Source organism: Rhinopithecus roxellana, chromosome 20 (assembly GCF_007565055.1).
Source record: "Rhinopithecus roxellana isolate Shanxi Qingling chromosome 20, ASM756505v1, whole genome shotgun sequence".
Classification (NCBI taxonomy): Eukaryota; Metazoa; Chordata; class Mammalia; order Primates; family Cercopithecidae; genus Rhinopithecus; species Rhinopithecus roxellana.
The window spans coordinates 45,558,255-45,580,781 of NC_044568.1; the positions used below are offsets into that span (position 1 = coordinate 45,558,255).

Consider the following 22,527-nt stretch of genomic DNA (forward strand, 5'->3'; position numbering starts at 1 on the left):
AGTTGGAGACAGTTTCTTACTTTCTTACGAGAGAAGGAAAGTACGGAGACTGCACGATTGATAATAGCTAACTTGCTAGGGTGATGGCCTGGGGAGCACTTGAGGAAGGGACTGTGTCTCGTTCACTTCACATCCCCTTGCATAGCATGATTTCTTTTTTGTATCAGGGAGGTGACCACCAAATATTTGATGCATAAATGGGTGCATGAGTACTGGACGTCAGAGCGTTTCAGATTGGTTTTCCTTCCTCTTCATTTGTTTCTCCAAAAGTGTTTGGGAAGACCGTGCTTTTTGCAGTGGTATTAAGTATGTACAAGGTCAATATTTTAATTTAATTATTTACATAAATTTTGCTTTTTTTTCCCCATGGTGACTGTAGAATTAATGAATGAAGGAGGGAAGGAGGTTTATCCCAACAAGAATAACTGAACTTTTCTCAGAAAAAAGTACATGGGCTTCAAATGAATTCTCCTCTTCTCAGCAGAACCTCTTTGCAAGGTGTTTAGTACCCATGCCATATTGGTGTTTTTTTTTTTTTTTTTTGAGACAGAATCTCACTTCCAGGCTAGAGTGCAGTGGTGTGATCTCGACTCACCACAGCCTCCGCTAACGGGTTCAAGCGATTCTCATACTGCAGCCTCCTGAGTAGCTGAGACCACAGGCACACGCTGCCACGCACACCTGATTTATGTATTTTTACTAGATACGGGGTTTCACTATGTTGGCCGGGCTGGTCTTGAACTCCTGACCTCACGTGATTCACTCGCTTTTGCCTCTTAAAGTGCTGGGATTACAGGCATGAGCCACCGGGCCTGGCCCGTATTGTTTTTTAATTGCTTCATTGGTGCTGCATCTTAATTTTTGTTGATTTCAATCTTTGGAGGTAATGAAAAGAAACTTTTTTTGAGCCAAAAGTGCTTCACATAGTGACTGAACCAGCAGAGCAATACAGTTTGGGTATTATAAAGAAATTTTTTTTTATTAGTCTCATACTTGACTCTGAAAGCCATTATAAAATAGAAGTTCCAAATGCATTTAGAGCATTGTATTGGACTAGTGGCAACATTTCTTGAAGGAACCACTTTATCCGGTACTCGTATGGATGCATAGTTCTAACTTTTTTTTTTTTCATAGAAGAAGAGAAACAGCCAGATTGGAATGTGCCTCCTTCTTCTGTTTTATAGTCATGCCCTGGAATATTTTAGTTACAATAGTTAGGACTTCCAGGTCATCCATACTACCAAGCCTCATCCCATGCTGTTGTTGATATGCTCTAAATCTGACTTACACCCTCATCTCTCTCCATTTGCAAGACTTTCCATTCAGGCTTTGTAAATGTCAGGCCCTTTCCTTACAGCCGTCTTCTCTCAAGTTCTTTGATTTCCTTGTCTGGAAGGAAACCAGGTGATTCCTCTTGTTAGTTTCCCTTGTAGCCTTCTCCATCCCTGGTGGTTTTCCCTCTCACTCTTGTCTTCCTCTGGCCAGGCTGTGCTAGGTGTCCTCCTTGTTTCCCCATGCCACCTTTAGACACCTGAATTTTCTTTTTTTTTTTTTTGAGACAGAGTTTTGCTCTTGTGCCCAGGCTGGAGTGCAATGGTGCGATCTCGGCTCACCGCAACCTTTGCCTCCCGGGTTCAAGTGATTCTCCTGCCTCACCCTCCCAAGTAGCTGGGATTATAGGCATGTGCCACCACACCCGCTAATTTTTATTTTTACTAGGACAGTTTCTCCATGTTGGCCAGGCTGGTCTCCAACTCCCAACCTCAGATGATCCACCTGCCTTGGCCTCCCAAAATGCTGGGATTACAGGTGTGATCGCCACATCTGGCACCTGAATTTTCTTTTGTACAGGAGCCACCATTCTCAGGCTGTCACTAGCTCTGCAGCCCCTCTGTGCTGACTCCTGTAGGCGCAGCGCGCATCATAGCCTTGGCTTTGGTGTGTTATCATTCTCTCCACTCCTGCCCTTCTCTGGGTGACTTTAGTATCCTCAAGGATAACCAGCAAATGCTCTGGTCTGTTTCTTGACCAGGTGGTCAGCAGTCTTTCTTTCTATCTGTCTTTAGTCCTCTATACCAGTGGCAGGGTCATGGACCTTAGGGTCAAAAACTGCACCTCTCATTTACTATCTTTTTTTTTTTTTCTTTCTTGAGACAGGTGTTGCTTTGTCACCAGGCTGGAGTGCACTGGCACATTCATGGCTCACTGCAACCTTGATCCCCTGGCCCAAGTGATTCTCTTAACTTCAGCCTTCCGTGTAGCTGGAACCGTAGGCGCACATCATCATGCCCAGCTAATTTTGACGTTTTTTTATAGAGACAGGTTCTCACTATGTTGTCCTGGCTGGTCTCAAACTCCTGGGTTCAAGCAGTATTCCTGCCGCCACCCCCTAAAGCTCTGGGATTATAGGAATGAGCTGTTGTGCATGGCCCTCATTTATTGTTTTTAGTGTTTTCTATGTATGTTTCTTTGAGAGTACTACTTCTTGTGCTTCTAATTCACCTTGCTCTGGTACCTATTTCAGCAATCTGTTGACTTACATTGCTTTTTCACTATCTATTGCCTTCCCTGCTTCTCCTTTGTGTGTATTGTTCTCCGTGTATCATGCCAGGAGGCACATGATGTCATTTGTCCTGTTACTGGTAATGTTAACTTGGACCACTTTTTTTGCCAGTTAGTTTTAGCATCCATTGATAATTCTTGCTTTAAACAATTATCGTTGACAGATGGTGGTTTTGTGCATTCATTGTTCTTTCTACAAATTCCTTAGTGTCCCGTGGCTTTGTTGTTATTGTTGTTTTGAGACAGTCTCACCCTGTTGCCCAGGCTGGAGTGCAGTGGTGTGATCTTGGCTCACTTGCAACCACCACCTCCCAGATTCACGTGATTCTCCCACCTCAGCCTCCTGAGTACCTGGGACTACAGGCGCGTGCCACCATGCGTGGCAAATTTTTGTACTTTTTGATAGAGAGGGCGTTTTGCCATATTGAACAGGCTGATCTTAAACTCTTGATCTTAAGTGATCCGCCCTTCTCAGCCTCCCGAAGTGCTGGGATTATAGGCATGAGCCAGGCTCCCGGCCTCCCGTGGTGTTTTTTTTTTTTTTCTGGGAGACGGAGTTTCGCTCTTGTCGCCCAGGCTGGAGTGGAATGACGCAATCGCGGCTCACCGCAACCTCCGCCTCCTGGGTTCAAGCGATTCTCCTACCTCAGCCTCACGAGTACCTGGGATGACAGGCATGTGCCACCATGCCTGGCTAATTTTGTATTTTTAGTAGACACAGGGTTTCTCCATGTTGGTCAGGCTGGTCTTGAACTCCCGACCTCAGGTGATCTGCCTGCCTCAGCCTCCCATAGTGCTGGGCTTACAGACATGAGCAACTGCACCTGGTCCCCATGGCTTTTAATACCACCTATATCCCAGTGATAACTACATTTATATTTCGACACCTTTCTCTTGAGCTATAGGCTTGTAACTGCAAGTTTTAATTTGCGTATACCCTTAGATGATTTGATATGTCCGTGGCTGGGCGCAGTGGCTCATGCCTGTAATCCCAGCACTTTGAGAGGCTGAGATGGGCATATCACCCGAGGTCAGGAGTTCAAGACCAGCCTGGCTAACATGGTGAAACCTTGTCTCTACTAAAAATACAAAAATTAGCTGGGCATGGTGGTGGGTGCCTGTAGTCCCATCAACTTGGGAGGCTGAGGCAGGAGAATTGCTTGAACCTGAGAGGTGGAGGTTGCAGTGAGCCGAGATTGTGCCATTGCATTCCAGGCTGGGTGACAGAGCAAGACTTCATCCTAAAAAAAAAGAAAAAAAATAGTATGTCCAAAAGGTAGCTTCTGATTTTCACTCCTTGGACCCCGATACCTATTTTTCTCCTCTTTGTCTTCACATCAGTTAGTGGCCCTACCATCTTCCCAATTGCTTGAACCAAAGAGCAAGGTTTTTTTTTGTTTTGTTTTGTTTTTGAGACGGAGTCTCGCTCAGTCACCAGGCTGACGTGCGGTGGCACTATCTCGGCTCACTGCAACTTCTGCCTCCTGGGTTCAAGCGATTCTTTTGCCTCAGCCTCCCAAATAGCTGGGACTATAGGCACGCGCCACCATGCCTAGCTAATTTTTGTATTTTTAGTAGAGATGGGGTTTCACCATGTTGGCCTGGATTTTCTCCGTCTCTTGATCTCATGATACACCCGCCCAGGCCTCCCAAAGTGGTTGGATTACAGGCATGAGCCACTGCGCCCAGCTGCAAGGTGTTTTTCCTGATTTGCCTTTCCCTTTATCCTTCATCTCCAGGATATCAGTAAATGTTACCTCTTATGTCTAGAAAATCACTGTCTCCATCTACCCTGCCATCTCTGTAGTCAACGCCAGGGTTACAAACGACAGCCCACTGCTTGCTCCGTGTTTTGTAAATAAGATTTGTTGGACTACAGCTATCCCCGTACATGTACATTCTGTGTATGGCTGCTTTTGTGCCACAACAGCAGGGCTGAGTATTGCAACAGAGACCCCCATGGCCCACAAGCCTAAAACATTTACCATCAAGCCTTTTAAGAAAAAGTTTGCTGGCCGGGCATGGTGGCAGTGACTCCCGCCTATAATCCCAGCACTTTGGGAGGCTGAGGTGGGTGGTGAGGTCAGGAGTTCGAAACCAGCCTGGCCAACATGGCGAAACTCTGTCTCTACTGAAAATACAACAATTAGTCTGGTGTGATGGCGCACTCTTGTAATCCCAGCTACTCCGGAGGCTGAGACAGAAGAATTGCTTGAATCCGGGAGGCAGAGGTTGCAGTGAGCTCAGATTGTGCCCTTGCTCACCAGCCTGGGTGACAGAGTAAGACTTTGTCTTAAAACAAAACAAAGAAAAAATTTGCTGACCTCTGATCCAGCTCTTGTCTCTTGCCTGGATAATTGCTCCTAACTTGTTTCCCGACTTCCACTCTCAGAGTAGTTGTCATGGCCTTTTAAGCATTATGCAGGTAAGGTAATTATCTTGCTCAAAATCTTCTAATGTTGTCCAGTCACTGTTAGAATAATGTGCATTTCTTTTTTTTTTTTTTTTTTTTGAGATGGAGTCTGGCTCTGTCGCCCAGGCTGGAGTGCAGTGGCTGGATCTCAGCTCACTGCAAGCTCTGCCTTCCGGGTTTACGCTATTCTCCTGCCTCAGCCTCCTGAGTAGCTGGGACTACAGGTGCCCGCCACCTTGCCCGGCTAGTTTTTTGTATTTTTTTAGTAGAGACGGGGTTTCACCGTGTTAGCCAGGATGGTCTCGATCTCCTGACCTGGTGATCCGCCCATCTCGGCCTCCCAAAGTGCTGGGATTACAGGCGTGAGCCACCGCGCCCGGCCATAATGTGCATTTCTTACCCTGGCCTGTGAGGGCCTACAGAATCTTGCTCCATACTCTCTCCAATCTGATGCTGTACCATTCCATTTTTGCTCATGACGTCTGGCTACACCAGTTCCTTGCTGCTCCTGGAACAGTCCTAGCCATTGCCATCTTCTGGGTATTCATACTTGTTTCCCCTACCGGAAGGATTCTTCCCCTAGCTCCTTTCATATCCGAATTATTCTCATCCTTTGGGTTTTCCCTTACTTTCCTGATTATCTTGTCAGAAGTAGTTCCCTTTACTACAGAGAAGGATGCATCAGCTTGTCACTGTTCATTCCCCAGTGCCTAATATAATGCTTTGGCAAAGCGTAAGTGCCAGATAAATATTTCTTGAAAGAAGATTGAATGGATGAATGATAAACACATTTCAAAATCACTTGCCTTTCTATTCATTTTTAGAGATGTAGTTAAATATGGTAAATCTTTCCTGAGTAATTCAGACTCTTTGGTTTGTTAAACAAATTTTATGTTAGACAGTTACTTCTGCTAATGTGTTCTTTTTAAAATCATGCTTAGGAATTCCATATTTAAATCAGGAAGAAGAAAGACAGTTAAGAGAGCAGTATGATGAAAAACGTTCACAGGCGAATGGTGCAGGAGCTCTGTCCTACGTATCTCCTAACACTTCCAAATGTCCTGTCACGATTCCTGAGGATCAAAAGAAATTTATTGACCAAGTGGTGTAAGTTCCTAAACTAAAACTAAACGTGCATTGTGTGCTGTATATTGGGGCATGACAGGCATGTATATCTCAAACCTGTACTTTGCAAACATAGTACACACACAGGTGTGATGTTGTGAATAGCAGGATGTAATTGTGGCATATTAAAAAAAAAATTTTTTTTTTTTTTTTTTTGAAACAATCTTGCTCTGTTGCCCAGGCTGGAAACAATCTTGCTCTGTTGCCCAGGCTGGAGTGCAATGGTGTAATCGTGGCTTACTGCAACCTCTGCCTCCCAGGTTCAAACAATTCTTGTGCCTCAGCCTCCCGAGTAGCTGGGATTATAGGCGTGCGCCACCACACCCAGCTAATTTTTATATTTTTAGTAGATCCGAGGTTTTGCCATGTTGGCCACGCTGGTCTCGAACTCCTGGCCTCAAGTGATCCGCCCGCCTCAGCCTCCCAAAGTGTTGGGATTATAGGCGTGAGCCAGCATGCCTAGCCAGCATATTCAAATTTGTGCAACAGCAACAAATTGTAAATAGAGTTCCATGTATTGTATTCGGACTTGCTACATGTTACTAGGCACGAGATTTCTGTACGTGGGCAGACCTGTGTGGACTTTTTTTTTTTAATTAAATAGAGACGGATCTCACTGTGTTTCCCAGGCTGGTGTCAAACTCCTGAGCTCAAGGGATCTTCCTGCCTCGGCCTCCTGGAGTGCTGGGATTATAGGCCTGAGCCATTGCCTGGCCCCTTTTCTTGTTTTTTAAATACTAATCAACTGACTTCTAAAACTTGCATGGACTGAATACCTGACAGCCACTGTCTGGTGTCCTTGAAGGCAGAGTAGTGGATCAGGCTTATCCAGTTGGCAGCATGTCCATGTTCTCTTTGCTTGCAGTAAAGGTGCTAACAAGCAGATGTGATCTTGGATAAGCATCTGGTCTTGCTTAGCTTAGTTGTTGGTGTAACCATTTTACTGGGAAAGTCAAAAATTAAATCACTTGCACTAACGAGTCCTTGAGAAGTTGTCACTAATTAATAACAACAGTAACCCTCTTCCCCCCAAAATATGCCAAATAAAGCTTTTTTTAAAAATTTTATTTATTTTTTGAAACAGGTTCTTGCTCTGTTGCCAAGGCTGGAGTGCAGTGGTGTGATCATGGCTCACTGCAGCCTCAACTTCCCAGGCTCAGGTGATCGTCCCACCTCAGCTTCTGGAGTAGCTGGGACCACAGTTACACTGCACCATGCCCAGTGAATTTTTAAAATTTATTTTTTGTAGTGAGGGGCTCTCAGTATATTGCCCAGGCTGGTCTCGAACTCCTGGGCTCAAGTGATCCCCCCAACCTCGACCTCCCAGAGTGCTATTCTATGCCTAGGTCAAAATAAAGCATTTTTAAAAAAGTCTTTGAGCTAAAAGTTATAGGGTAATTTGGTAGAATTACATTGTCACACATTCTTATATTTAGAATGTTTTTGGTTGTGATTATTTTCTTGGTTGATGACTTAATTCCTTAAAGGTACTGATGGTCATGGTCTATTCTAATTCCTCAGAGAGAAAATAGAAGATTTATTACAAAGTGAAGAAAACAAGAACTTGAATTTAGAGCCATGTACCGGGTTAGTTGTCCTGAACATTTCTGCATGTTCTTTTTTCGGAAAGGTAGATGATTTGTGGCATTTGATGCATTTAGTCTTTTAAAAACACCTTTATAAAGGGTCTTTTTATTATTAGTATGTTCTCAAGAATTAAGCACTAACTTTAGTGTTACACAGTGGGGATGACTGTGTATACTGAGACACTGAATGAATGCTTTGTCCTGTACCTGGAGCGGAGAACACTGTTGTGCAACCTTGACTTTCAGTTATGCCCAAGAGTGGCATAATTACTTTGGCCTTGAGGAGTGCTTAGTACATGAAGGCTTCAGAAGAAAGAATTCACTTTCAGGCTACTTCTAGCCTTTTAATTTCTCTCTGCATTTAAAAAACATTAGCATTTCAAAGAGTCAGTAACGTGATTGTCTTTTTTTCCTTTTACTTTGTGAGGAGCTTCACAAAAGTATTTTAATGCATCTGTCTACTTTAAAACTCTATGCAGCTGCAGGAAGCAATATTTTGATTAGACAAGAACTTCTACCTCTTCAATAAAAGCAGTATAATATTAAAGAAAATTTTAGAAGACAAGTGATGAGGAATTCCCCCCACGTCAACTAACCTGCCTATTTTTGTTTGCAAATTACCTGTCAGTTCTAATGAAGTCTCTTTTTAAAGTGAAATCCTTCTCAACAAATGCTTGATCAGTTCGGATTTACTTCTAATGAGCTAAAATCAATACCTTTTCTTTTGTTTTTATAGGTTCCAAAGAAAACTAATTTATCAGACTTTGAGCTGGAAGTAAGTATTTATATTGTATACAGGAGCTCTGTGGGGGACCCAGGATTTAAAGACTAAATATAATCTCTTAGCTCTCATTTCCTTTTTGAAATTCTGCGGTTCTCAGTGATTTGACCCCACCGAGTTCCCCTGCTTTCTTAAGTTGAATACTCATTTAATTTTCTTTTGTTATTGTTTTTTAACAGATGCTTTAAGGCTTCTTAAAATAATTATCACTTTGGTGCATCCATTAAGCTATGGATTGGTAGTGTTTTTGTCCTTTGGGGGTTTTCAGACCTAGGAAATACTCAGATGAATGCTTTTGGTAAAGCAAGAGTTCTTAACTTAGGGTAAGACTATGGATGGGTTTCAGGAGGTCTGTGAATCCTCTGAAATAACATCCAGACGTTTGTGTGTGTATTTTTCCAAGGATGTTTCCCTTGGTTTCCTTGTGTTTGCAGGTGGGTCTTCAATTCAGAAATTGAACATTGACATAGACAGGTGGACATTTCCATTTGACTTTGGGGACCTTGTTCTTCCATTGGAATCTACTGGTGACATGTATACTGGGAATATACTTTGAACACAATAGAAAAGGGCTGTTTAGTTTGCCCATGCCCACACTCCTTTCCTGTCATGTCGTCCTTGCAGCCTACTGCAGCTGCATTCCACATCCTTCTCCTTGTTGGCTGATGCAAACTGTTAATACCATGCAAAACTACAGCAGAGTTGGCCGTCTAAAACCTCCTCTTTATATGCCCCGTGCAATCTAAAAAGACTTTCAGGTCGGGCGTGGTGGCTCACTCCTATAATCCTAGCACTTTGGGAGGCCGAGGTGGGCAGATCACCTGAAGTCAGGAGTTCAAGACCAGCCTGGCCAACATGGTGAAACCCCATCTCTACTAAAAATACAAAATTTAGCTGGGCATGGTGGCACATGCCTGTAATCCCAGCTATTTGGGAGGCAAAGGCAGGAGAATCACTTGAACCTGGAAGGCAGAGGTTGCAGTGAGCCAAGATTGCGGGTCGGTTCTTCAGCCTAGGTGGCAGAGCAAGACTCCATCTCAAAAAATAAATAAGTAAATAAAATAAAATAAGACTTTCACAATTTCAGTTAGGAAACATTTTTGTATTTGGAAGAAAGATTTGACTCTGTGGTAATGAGTTGACTGTATTTTGAGATGTAGGACATTTTAGAAAATGCCTAAGTCCTGGCCGGGCGCAGTGGCTCACCCCTGTAATCCCAACACTTTGGGAGGCCAAGGCGGGCGGATCACAAAGTCAGGAGATTGAGACCATCCTAACTAACACAGTGAAACCCTGTCTCTACTAAAAATGCAAAAGATTAGCGGGGTGTGGTGGCGCGCGCCTGTAGTCCTAGCTACTCTGGAGGCTGAGGCAGAAGAATGGTGTGAACCGAGGAGGCGGAGCTTGCAGTGAGCAGAGATTGCGCCACTGCACTCCAGCCTGGGCGACAGAGCAAGACTCTATCTCAAAAAAAAAAAAAAGAAAGAAAATGCCTAAGTCCTAAAAAAATTAATTTGAAAGTCAAATCCATGTTTATGTGTTTAAGAGCAAGGGTAAGGAAACATTTAGCAGCTGAAACGTTATAAAATAAATGTGCTATAAAGTCTTCATTGTAGTGATAATTCTTTCATAATTAATAAAACTTACGTTACTTAATTTATAGCTGGATAGTTGCTTATAAAATACTTTGGGATTTAGCTGTCATTGACTCATCTACTGATAACATGTTTTTCTTTTCTTTAGGTATCCGAAAGGCATTCATGTTGAGACTTTAGAAACTGAAAAGGTAACCCCAAGAATTACCTAGCGCTAACATTAAACACATTCATTGTTACACTGATACGGGTTTCGTTTTTTTTTTTTTTTTCTCAGGATTTTGCTCTGATTGCCCAGGCTGGAGTGCAGTGGGGCTATCACGGCTCACTGCAGCCTTGACTTCCTGGGTTCAGGTGATTCTCCTATGTCAGCCTTCCAAACTGGGACTTCAGGCTCATGCCACCTTGCCTGGTTAATTTTTTATATTTTTAGTAGAGACAGCATTTCGCCCTGTTATCCAGGCTGGTCTTGAACTCCTGGGCTCAAACAATTTGCCCGCCTCGGCCTCACAGAGTGAGCCACAGCAGTGACGTGAGCCATTGCTCGCAATCCCTAGTGTGCTGAAAGTCAGAATTTGTACCTTGTCTATGCTTGCTATGAGCTGGGTAACCTAGGGTAAGTCATTTGACCTCTTTAAGCCTCATTTTCCTCTTCTGTACATTGGGGCTGAGCATGGTAACAGTGATCTAGACTTTCTCATAGCCTTTTTATGCTGATACTGTGGGTAAGCGGAAGTGATGCTTTGTAAACTTGAAAGTATACAAATGTTAGTTTGTATTCTTACTGTGGCAGAAAGCTATAATGGTACATGTGAAGAAATGGCTTCATGTTGCGTGGGCAGATAAAACTAAATTTTAGAATCCTGGTCGTAAGCATAGCTATTGTCTTGGGTACGCAGGGTACACTGATAGAATTGTGATGGATAGTGGGTGGCTAGTGGTGGGTTCCTTCTGCAGTGTTTGAATTTTATAATTGTTGTTGCTCTTAAGTCAGGTATAAAATTAGAGATTAAATACAGTAGAAAAATAATCTTGGTAGATGGTTTATCTTTAGTGGACACAGAATATATATGGGAAAGAAAGCACAAGTTACCGGACACGTTGGCAGAAAATCCAGGGTTTTTTCTTACGTTAATACAACATATATATGTAAGTTTTGTTAATGTTAATACAACATATGCATTTTACTTTAAAACTCTTCAGAAATCGATGTTCAAATGCAACATAACTTTTTTAGTATTTGTCATAGGAAATGTCTTATTCTCACAGTCTGTTGATATTTTTAACTGATGTCTGTTGGGTTGAATTAGTAAACTGTAGGAAAATGTCATGGAAACACAGAGACAAAATTTGGTTTGTAATGCATCAGCTCAACTTATGTTGGCATTTCAAAGTGTTTTCTGTTATATTTGGCTCATGAAAGACTGCAGTGACTGGGCATGGTGGCTCAGGCTTATAATCCCAGCACTTTGGGAGGCTGAGATGAGCAGGTCATTTGGGCCCAGGAGTTTGAGACCAGCCTGGACTCATGGTGAAACTCCGTCTCTACTAAAAATATAAAAAGGAATTAGCCAGGCATAGTGGTACATTCCTGTAGTCCCAGCTCCTCAGAAGGCTGAGGTGGGAGGATCACCTGAGTCCAGGAATTTGAGGCTTTAGTGAGCTGTGATCATGCTGCTGCACTCCAGCCTGAGCAATGGAAGTGATAACCTGTCACACATACAAAAAGAAGTGTGTAGTTAACAAAAATTACAACTTCTGCTGGGCATGGTGGCTCATGCCTGTAATCTCTGCACTTTGGGAGGCCAAGGTGGGCAGATCACTTGAGGTCAGGAGTTTGAGACCAGCCTGGGCAACATGGCGAAACTCTGTCTCTACTAAAAATACAAAAATTAGCTGGGCATATTGGTGCACACCTGTAATCTTGGCTACTCTGGAGGCTGAGGCAGGAGAATTGCTTGAAGCTGGGAGGTAGAGGCTGCAGTGAGCTGAGGTTGTGCCACTGCACTCCAGCCTGGGTGACAGAATGAGACTGTCTCAAAAAAAAAAAAAAAAAAAAAAAAAATTATAATGGCAGCAGAAATCTGAATTTTTTGAATTAAGTTGCCTCTAGAAAATTGTATATCTGTGGCCGGGTGCTTGACTCACACCTGTAATCCCAGCACTTTGGGAGGCTAAGGCGAGTGGATCACCTGAGGTCGAGAGTTTGAGACCAGCCTGACCAACATGGAGAAACTCTGTCTCTACTAAAAATACAAAAATTAGCCGGGTGTGGTGGCACACACCTGTAATCCCAGCTACTCGGGAGGCTGAGGTAGGAGAATCGCTTGAACCCAGGAGGTGGAGGTTGCAGTGAGCCGAGATCGTGCCATTGCACTCCAGCCTGAGCAACAAGAGCGAAACTCCGTCGCAAAAAAGAAAAGAAAATTGTTTATCTGCTTTATGTCTTTTAGAAGGAGCGATACATAGTTATCAGCAAAGTAGACGAAGAAGAACGCAAAAGAAGAGAGCAGCAGAAACATGCCAAAGAACAGGTAATTGGGCTATGTTAGTTCTTGGGGGATGAGAAATGGCAACATAAATATTGATTTATTCCTGTCTAGTTCAGATCATATGTTGGATTCAATTTAATGAATAATTTTCTTTCATAGAACAATTGAATTGGCAGAAAAACCTGGACTAGAATAAGGAGAAGTTAGGTTTAAGTGTGAGACGTAGCCAGCAAAGTGAGTCTGACGTCACTGTTGACCACTGTCTACTTAAACCAGTCCTGAAGAAAGTATTCTTGATTCTCATTTAGCTTGTGTGTCACTGCCCTTTAATACTGCCACGTCTAACTTCATGTATAGTTACTAGTTTTCCTTAAACCAAGTTCAGAGCACATGATCTGACAGACGAGGATGACATGCTTAGGTTGTGCCATTGGAACATCATCCTGCTTGCTATGTGAAGAGTGAATGGTTTTGAGTGAGTAAGACTGGAGGCAGGAGACCAGTTAAGCTGTGGAATAACCTAGCTAGGAGATGTTGGTGACCTGGCGTAGGATAGTAAGTAGCAGTGTAGATGGAATCTGGAGATATTTGGAAGGTAGAAGCCATGGAATTTATGACTGGATGTGGGTGGTGGAGGAGGAAGGGGGAAGGAGGAAAATGCTTATGCCAGACATTTGCACAATGGGGTAGATTGCATTCCGTTCACTTGGAGGAGTTGGCTGGAGTGACATTGGTCAGGGGGAAAGGTGGAGGAGAGAGGAGTGGATTTGCACGTGGATGAATGTCATGCTCATACATACATTAGGTGTCACTCCAGATTGACTCACCCAGTAAAGATACAATGACCCACTTTAGGAGACAGCATATTACCTATACAGAGAAAGATGAGCAAAAGGTGCTGCCTGTAGTCCGGGTCAGGGACCATACTAAAAAGGACAACGCAGAAACAAAAGGTGCCAGTTAGAGGCCAGGTGCGGTGGCTCATGCCTATAATTTCAGCACTACTTTGGGAGGCTGAGGCGGGAGGATCACTTTGAGCTCAGTAGTTCGAGACCGGCCTGAGCAACATAGCGAAACCCCATCTCTACAAAAATACAAAAATTATCCAGGTGTGGTGATGCGCACCTGTGGTCCTAGCTACTTGGGAGGCTGATGCTAGAGAATTGCTTGAACCCAGGAGGTGGAGGTTGCAGTTGCAGTGAGTTGAGTTTATGCCACTGTACTTCAGCTTGGGTGACAGAGTGAGACCCTGTCTTAAAAAATACAAAGAAAAGGTGCGAGATGATTGCAGTGTGTGTTGTGTGATGTGGCTTCACTGAGGAACCAGTTCTAGGCCACAGCTCAGGGCTTTGGTATTCTGCAGCTCTCTTCTGAGAAGGCGAGGCAGAGAGCCTCACACGTCCTCAGAACCCAGGAGGTGATGAGGAACTGTTTCATGATAGCCTCCCAGGAGTGACAGGGAAGGGGGTGGGAGCTGGCCTCATAGCTGCTCCTTAGAAACCTGTGCCTCCCACTCTTCCCTCCTGATGTGTTCTGCCAAGATGCAGATGAGTCTGTAGCCAAGACACAGATTAGCCTTTACCTGCATGACCTGTTTTGATACATGCGAGGCCACCAGGGCACCATGGCGTCCCCTAGAGTGGAAAAAGATGTTCCCCCAGAGTGGAAAAAGATGTTCCATTCTAGTTTTGGCCTGATGAGATTTTGGGTGTTTTCAGAACATGCAAGGGTGGATATCCTCTCAGCAGGTTTGTCAGTGTTGAGCACAGAAGAGAGGTGAGGGCTAGGCATGATTGTCATTGGCAGAAAGACTGGGACTGGATTAGAGCAACTGCGGAATACATGAAGAATGAAAAGAGGATCTGGGACTGAATCCTGAGGATGAACAGCATTTAAATGATAGGCAGAAGTTGACAAAATGTACCAGGAGATTATTGTGGTACACAGCCAAGGGAAGCAGTGTCAGCTCCCATGTAGGGGTTAGGATTGAGACATGGCTGGATTCAGCCCTGGCAGTAGTTTTTTAAATTATAATTAAAACAGTTTTTCCCTATCTCTACTAAAAGAACAAAAAAATTAGCCGGGCGCAGGGGGCATGCACCTGCATTCCCAGCTACTCAGGAGGCTGAGGCAGGAGAATCACTTGAACCCGGGAGGCGGAGGTTGCTGTGAGCCGAGATCGTTCCACTGTACTCCAGCTGGGCGACAGAGTGAGACTCTGTCTCAAAAACAAAAAACAGAACCAAAAAAGCAATTTTTGTTTGTTTGTTTGAAACGGAGTCTCGCTTGCAGTGACATGATCTCGGCTCACTGCATCCTCCGTCTCCCGAGTTCAAGCGATTCTCCTGCCTCAGCTTCTGGAATAGCTGGGATTATAAGTGCCCGCCACCGCATCTGGCTTTTGTATTTTTAGTAGAGATGGGGTTTCGTCATGTTGGCCAGGCAGGTCTTGAACTCTTGACCTCAGGTGGTCTGCTTTCCTCAGCCTCCCAAAGTGCTGGGATTACAGGCGTTAACCACCATACCTGGCCCAAAAAAAACCAATTTTTAATTGTGGTAAAATACACATAACAAAATTTGTCATGTTAACTATTAAATGTACAGTTCACTGACATCAAGTACTTTAACATGGTTGTGCAGTCATCACCACCACCATTCATCTCCAGAATTCTCTTCATCTTGCAAAACTGAAACTCTGTACTAATCAAGCAACTCACCATCTCCCACCCCAGACACCCCACCCCTGGCAACCACTATTCTACTTTTTGTCATATGAATTTGATCACTCTGAGGACCTCATGTAAGTACAGTATTTGTCCTCCTGTGACTGGCTTATTTCTCTTACCATAGCATCCTCAAGGTTCCCCATGTTATAGCATGTGTCAGAATTTCCTTCTTTTTTAAGGCTGAATAATATTCCGTTGTATGGCTAGACTCCATTTTGTTTATCCATTTGTTTATGGACACTTGGGTTGCTTTTGACTGTTGTGAATAATGCTCTTGTGAACTCAGGTATGCAAATACCTATTTGAGTCCCTGCTTTCAATTCTTTGGGGTATATACCCAGAATGGAATTGCTGGGTGATATGGGAATTCTTTTTGGGATGAACCTCCATACTGTTTTCCTTAGCTGCTGCACTGTTTAGCATTTTCATCAACAGCACACAGGTTCCAGTTTCTCTACATCCTTGCAAATACTTGTCAGTCTTGGGGTTAGTTTTTTGTTGGTTTTTTGGGGGGTTTTTTTGAGATGGAATTTTGCTCTTGTTGCCCAGGCTGGATGGAGTGCAATAGCACGATCTCGGCTTACTGCATGCAACCTCTGTCTCCCGGGTTCAAGCGATTCTCCTGCCTCAGCCTGTGGCATAGCTGGGAACAGGCATGCACCACCACGTCTGGTTAATTTTTTATTTTTAGTAGAGATGGAGTTTCATCATCTTGGTCAGGCTGGTCTCGAACTCTGGACCTCAAGTGATCCATCTGCCTCTGCCTCCCAAAGTGCTGGGATTATAGGCGTGAGCCACCGCGTCTGGCCAGTGTTCGGGTTCGTTTTAAGGAGGTGAGCAATTTCAGTGAGCATGAAGCCAGAGGACTGGGAACACCTGGGAATTAAACTGGAGAAGTCCTTCAAGCAAGTTATCTTTGATGAGACAAGAAGAAGGGGCGGTAGTCTGAGAGAGCTTAGAGGAGGGGAGGGTTTTCAAGATAGGAGAGACACTGAGCCAGTGTCAACACTGCTGGAAAGAATATAGAAGAGAAGGTGGGTGGGAGAATTTTGTAAAAATGCATTTTTCAAGGAAAAAAAAAACAGGAATTATGAAAATGCTTGATTTGATCAGTTAACTGCCAGATGGGTTTCCTCAGAATTGAATGTTACTGAGTTTAGCCTGCAGGTGGCGACTTTTTAAGTTAGTGTTTTTAAGACACCTTGAAAGACTTGGAAATGCTAAAGAATTCAGTGAAGTGATGGGTAAGTCCTAAGCATTGTTGTTTTAGTAACTAATGAATACTTTTCCATTTGTTCATTCTACTTTCTACAATAGAGGAAAAGTATGTGCGTAGATCATTTTAGATGCAGATGTTTGGAAAGGTAGGCACAAAGCACAGGAAACTAAAGCTATCTAACTTGATACAAAATTTCAGTGTCTTTTTTTCGGGTAGGTTTTTAATTCATTCACATAAGGAATATTTATACATCAGTAATACTTGTATATATTTTTTTAATTAGGAGGAGCTGAATGATGCTGTGGGATTTTCTAGAGTCATTCATGCCATTGCTAATTCGGTAAGTGAGCTAGACTTTTTAGCAAGATTGTAGAACATACTATTTCAGGTGAAGTGTCTAATTATCATTGCAGATTAATCATTTCATCTCATTTAGAATGTTTACCTGGTATGAAGGAAGAAGTTAGAACTTCATCAAGATAGACTATTGTTATAATGCACTTGATGAGACATAATTGCTAAATTATATTCAAATCAATTTTCAGAGAGCTTTGCTTGAAAAATGCATAGGAGGGTACACTATGTTGTCCTTATATGACTACATGGAAACCAAGAGTTATTCTCAAAACCAGTAAGAAGTGGAATAAGAAAGTAAGGAATAAGGGGAGAAACAATAGATATTTGACTGAAGGTGTTTTGTTCCCTAAGTAGAAGAATCTAGAGGGTAAAAATAATGATGTCTTTGTTTATGCTGCATAAATGTAATTGAATCTTATTCTTAATAATAGTTGATACGTTTTAAAAAGATATTGGCCATTTGTGTAAGTGTGCTAGGGGACTGTATGATAGATATGATGGGTGTTTTTCCTTGCTTTGTGAGGCCTTTCTGAAAACAGGTGGCCGGGGATAGTGGCTCATATCTGTAATCCTGGCACTTTGGGAGGCCGATGCGGGTGGATTGCTTGAGCTCAGGAGTTTGAGACCAGCCTGGGACACGTGGGGAAACCCCATCTCTCCCAAAAATACAAAAATTAGCCAGGTGTGGTGTTACATGCCTGTGGTTCCAGCTACTTGGGAGGCTGAGGTGGGAGGATCGCTGGAGCTGGGGAAGTCAAGGCTGCAGTGAGCTGTGATCATGCCATTGCACCCCAGCCTGGGTGACAGACTAAGATCCTGTCTCAAAAAAAAAAAAAAAAGAGAGAGAAAACAGGCATCCACATCTTATGCAGGTAAACTAGGTCATGCTGCTGGTTGTTCTAGACAGACAACTTGCTTGGATGCTGAATTGCCTGTAGTCTAGGACATTCTCTTCTTTGAGCACTTAGCCCTGGGAGAAGGAATCGTCTTGTACCTTAGATGCTGAACTTCGCATCAGGGAAGCTTTAAGGCCATAGAAACCCTCTCAAAGTTTCATGCTGTCTCACTGCTGGCTGCAGGCTTGTAAACACAGGGGCGCTATAGGAGAGGCCCCCCACTGTCTTCATTCCGGAATAAACAGAGGTTTACAGAGCCTTGTAAAAGAAGAGGGTTGGCTCATGAGGACCTCTCTCGCTCAAGTAAGTGGGGTGATTAAAGTCGAATAGAAAGTTGGATAGATCCAGATAGAAACAAAGCTGTGAGCCTGTTCAGCAGTGGCTGAGATTACAGGTATCCAGAAAAGCAGAATTGAGTTTCTGGTTCCATTTGCTCATGTTGTGCACTCCTTGCTAGCAGACTTCAGAGAAGTGATGGTTTTGATTGAGGCGGGCCCTAAAATTCAGAGATACGGAACATCAGTTGGTTTTGAGCTCTTCTGTAGCCGTCATGATAATTTAGTCAGCTTTTCCGAGATTGGACGTTTGTTTGCCTTACACACATTCAGATACCTTAGCTTGCTGCACCTGTTTTCTTTTCTCTGACATCATCTTTCTTCTACAGAATATTCATAACATGTTGCTGACCGTTGGTAGTCAACATCCCAAAGCATACTACAAAAAAGCCTTGTTTATTAGCAATCTGGACATTTAACATTTTTGAGTCTTCAGTGAATGTTGACTAAACTAAGATGCATAAATCCTATACCTTAAATATGTATATTTTTTGAGCTGGAGCCTCACTCTGTTGTCCTGCTGGAATACAGTGGCGCGATCCTGGCTCACCACAACCTCTGCCTACCAGGTTCAAGCAATTCTCCTGCCTCAGCCTCCCAAGTAGCTGGGATTACTGGCGCCTGCTACCACGCCTAGCTAATTTCTGGTCTTTCACCATGTTGGCCAGGTTGGTCTTGAGCTCCTGACCTCAAGTCATCTGCCTGCCTCAGCCTCCCAAGGTACTGGGTTTACAGGCGTAAGCCGCCGTGCCCGGCCCTGTAACTTGGATACTTTTGAATGATACTGATTGCTGTTTTGTCAGAAGTCCCCCAGTTGGAATTTGTCTTACATTTTCTAATGACCGATCTGAGGATATATGGTTTGGCAAGAATACCACAGAAATGATGGTTCATGGTGGTGTTGTTTTTTTTTTTTTTTGAGACAGAGTGTTGCTTTGTCGCCCAGGCTGGAGTGCAGTGATGCGATCTTGGTCTACTGCAAGCTCCGCCTCCTGGGTTCACGCCGTTCTTCTGCCTCAGCCTCCTGAGTAGCTGGGACTACGGGCACCCACCACCACACCTGGCTAATTTTTTGGTATTTTTAGTAGATACTGGGTTTCACCATGTTAGCCAGGATGGTCTCGGTCTTCTGACCTTGTGATCCGCCTGCCTCGGCCTCACAAAGTGCTGGGATTACAGGCGTGAGCCACTGCGCCCTGCCCACGATGTTGATCTTGATCGCTTGGTTAAGGTGGTGTTGGCTGGATTTGTGTTCTGTGAAATTAACTTTATAGTTAATAAATTATATCATTAAATTATAGTTAAATTAACTATATAGTTTAATTGACTTATAAATATCTTGGGGGAGATACTTTGAGACCATGAAAATCCTGTTTTCCCCCAAACTTTGCCTACTAATATTATCATCTTATCAGCATATCTTTCCTGCGGTAGTTATTACTGTGGTATTCTGATGGCAAGTTTATATTTCCTTCATCCTTTCTACATTTGTTCTTGGAATTCTTCTATAAAGAAAAAAACGGGCTGGGCATGGTGGCTCACACCTGTAATCCCAGTCCTTTGGGAGGCTGAAGCGGGCGGATCACTGGAGGTCAGGAGTTCGACACCAGCCTAACCAACATGGTGAAATCCCATCTCTACTAAAAATAAAAAAATTAACTGAGCATAGTGGCACACACCTGTAATCCCAGCTACTTGAGAGGCTGAGGCAGGAGAATCGCTTGAACCTGGGAGGCGGAGGTTGCAGTAACCTGAGATCGCGCCATTGCACTCCAGCCTGGCGACAAAGTTGAGACCCTGTCTCAAAAAAAAATGGGCGGAAAAGAAAAAATGTCCCTTTTCCCCTGTTTATTTATGTACTTACTTAATTTTGAGACACAGTCTCTCTCTGTTCCCCAAGCTGGGAGTACACTGGCTCACTGCAGCCTCCACCTCCCGGGTTCAAGCGATCCTCCCTCCTTAGCCCCCCGAGTAGCTGGGACTAAAGGCATGAGCTACCTACCACATGTGGCTAATTTTTTATATATACTTTTTGTGGAGAGGAGGTCTTCCCATGTTGTCCAGGCTGGTCTTGAACTCTTAGGCTCAAGCAGTCTCCCCCACCTCAGCCTCCCGAAGTGTTTGGGTTATAGGCATGAGCTACCACACCCAGCCCTTTCCCTTGTTTATTTAATTGTTTTTATGTATGAGTGTGGGCTTAGGGATTTTTTTTATTCTACAGATTATTATCTAGTGTTTTTACTGTTTACTTTGTTGCTTAAATTGTACCACCTTTGACCATGGGAGCTTCTTTGACTTGGCTCCTGTGTCCTTTGAACAAGCCCCCTGTCATTTTCTGAGCATTTCCTTGCTTTCTGGTATTCTTGTAGTTTCTCTGGCTCAGTTGTGGAATCAATGACTTCTCCATGGAGCTCTCGTTCCTTTTAATGGGGAATGATATTTAGAAACCAAGATCTGGCCCTACGTTACTGCTGTGATATTATTGCTTCTAAGCCCTGTCACTGGACAGAGCTAAGAAGCGTGTGTATGTAGACCTAGGCATGTACACACACAGCTGTATTTCTGTGTCTCTCTGTATATGTATGTGTGTGTGTATCTATATAAATGTGTATGTAGCTGGGCATGGTGGCTCAACCCTGTAATCCCACACTTAGGGAGGTCAAGGCAGGAGGACTGCTTGAGGCCAGTAGTTCAAGACCAGCCTGGGCAACGTGGGAGACCCCGTCTCTACAAAAAATGTAAAAACTGACTGGGTGTGTGTCTCACGCTTGTAATCCCATCACTTTGAGAGGCCAGGGCTGGCAGATCACGTGAGGTCAGGAGTTTGAGACCAGCCTGGTCAACATGGTGAAACCCCGTCTCTACTAAAAATACAAAAATTCGCTGGTGTGGTGGTACCACCTGTAGTATCAGCTACTCAGGAGACTGAGGCAGGAGAATCTCTCAAACCTGGAAGGCGGAGGTTGCAGTGAGCTGAGATTGTGCCACCGCGCTCCAACCTGGGCAACAGAGCAAGACTGCATTTCAAAAAAAAAAAAAAAATTAAAAAATTAGTCAAGAGTGGTGGTACATGCCTGTGGTCCCAGCTATAGGGGAGGCTGAGGTGGGAGGATTGCTTGAGCATGGGAGTTCGAGGCTGCAGTGAGCCATGATGGTGCCATTGCACTACAGCCTGGGCAACAGCCAGACCTGTCTCTAAATAAACGTGTGTGTGTATGCACGCGCGCATGGGTGTATCCACGCCTTTATACTGATACCTCAGATTCCAGTACAATACCACATGACTTATTTTTAGCTTCCTCTCTTTTCTTATTTGTGCCTTCTTTCTCAACAGTGAGAAATCCAGTTCCTTTTACTTCCATTGTGTTTATTTGTTTAAACCTGGTATACACATAAAGTAGTTTCAGAGCTACTAACCCATACCTCACGAGAAGTACATTTTATTTATTTATTTATTTATTTATTTATTTATTTATTTATTTATTTATTTATTTTGAGACGGAGTCTTGCTCTGCCACCCAGGCTGGAGTGCAGTGGCTGGATCTCAGCTCACTGCAAGCTCCGCCTCCCGGGTTTACGCCATTCTCCTGCCTCAGTCTCCCGAGTAGCTGGGACTACAGGCGCCCGCCTCGTCGCCCGGCTAGTTTTTTGTATTTTTAAGTAGAGATAGGGTTTCACCGTATTAGCCAGGATGGTCTCGATCTCCTGACCTCGTGATCCGCCCGTCTCAGCCTCCCAAAGTGCTGGGATTACAGGCTTGAGCCACCACGCCCGGCGAGAAGTACATTTATTGATGCGATTATAACATTTATGATTTATGTGCATTTCCTTTTGTTTTTAGCCTTACATTATCTAGTCAAGATGCTCTTTTCCAAGTTTGTTTCTTCTTAACCTTCAGTGTGATTATGGTAGTCATTTATAATACAGTTTGGTTCATTTCTTAGTGTTTGCATTCCATTTGGGGTTGCCTACACATCTTTTCTGTGGTTTCAATCAGTGCTCATTATTTTAGCTTAGCATAGGTATTCAGAATGTACAACAATACTGAGCCAAAAGGACAGCTTCTCTGTTAGATTTGGGAGATTTTGTGTAGGATTATTTCAGATACTGTGTAGTCCCATGAGTCAAGCAGTGTTACACTTAAGGTCCTTTGGGACATATAAAAAGCTCCATCGTGGTAACCTGATTTTTTTTTTTTTTGAGACGGAGTCTGGCTCTGTCGCCCAGGCTGGAGTGCAGTGGTACGATCTCAGCTCACTGCAACCTCTGCCTCCTGGGTTCAAGCCATTCTCTTGCCTCAGCCTCCCAAGTAGCTGGGATTACCGGCGTCTGCCACCACACTCAGGTAATTTTTTGTGTTTTTAGTAGATACAGGGTTTCGCCATGTTGGGCAGGCTGTTCTCGAACTCCTGACCTCAGGTGATCTGCCTGCGTTGGCCT

The 22,527-nt window shown here is 43.7% G+C and overlaps 1 protein-coding gene across 1 annotated transcript in view; it reads left to right on the plus strand.

Moving 5' to 3' along the window:
• The first annotated feature begins 205 nt into the window (after positions 1–205).
• LOC104670120 (poly(A)-specific ribonuclease PARN-like) overlaps positions 206–22,527 on the plus strand; it is a 32,489-nt gene continuing 10,167 nt past the window's right edge. The window contains exons 1-7 of the mRNA XM_030924447.1: positions 206–317; positions 5,917–6,082; positions 7,622–7,687; positions 8,423–8,461; positions 10,211–10,253; positions 12,516–12,596; positions 16,783–16,839. Coding sequence (XP_030780307.1) covers positions 206–317; positions 5,917–6,082; positions 7,622–7,687; positions 8,423–8,461; positions 10,211–10,253; positions 12,516–12,596; positions 16,783–16,839 — 564 coding nt within the window. The remainder of the gene's footprint in view (positions 318–5,916; positions 6,083–7,621; positions 7,688–8,422; positions 8,462–10,210; positions 10,254–12,515; positions 12,597–16,782; positions 16,840–22,527) is intronic.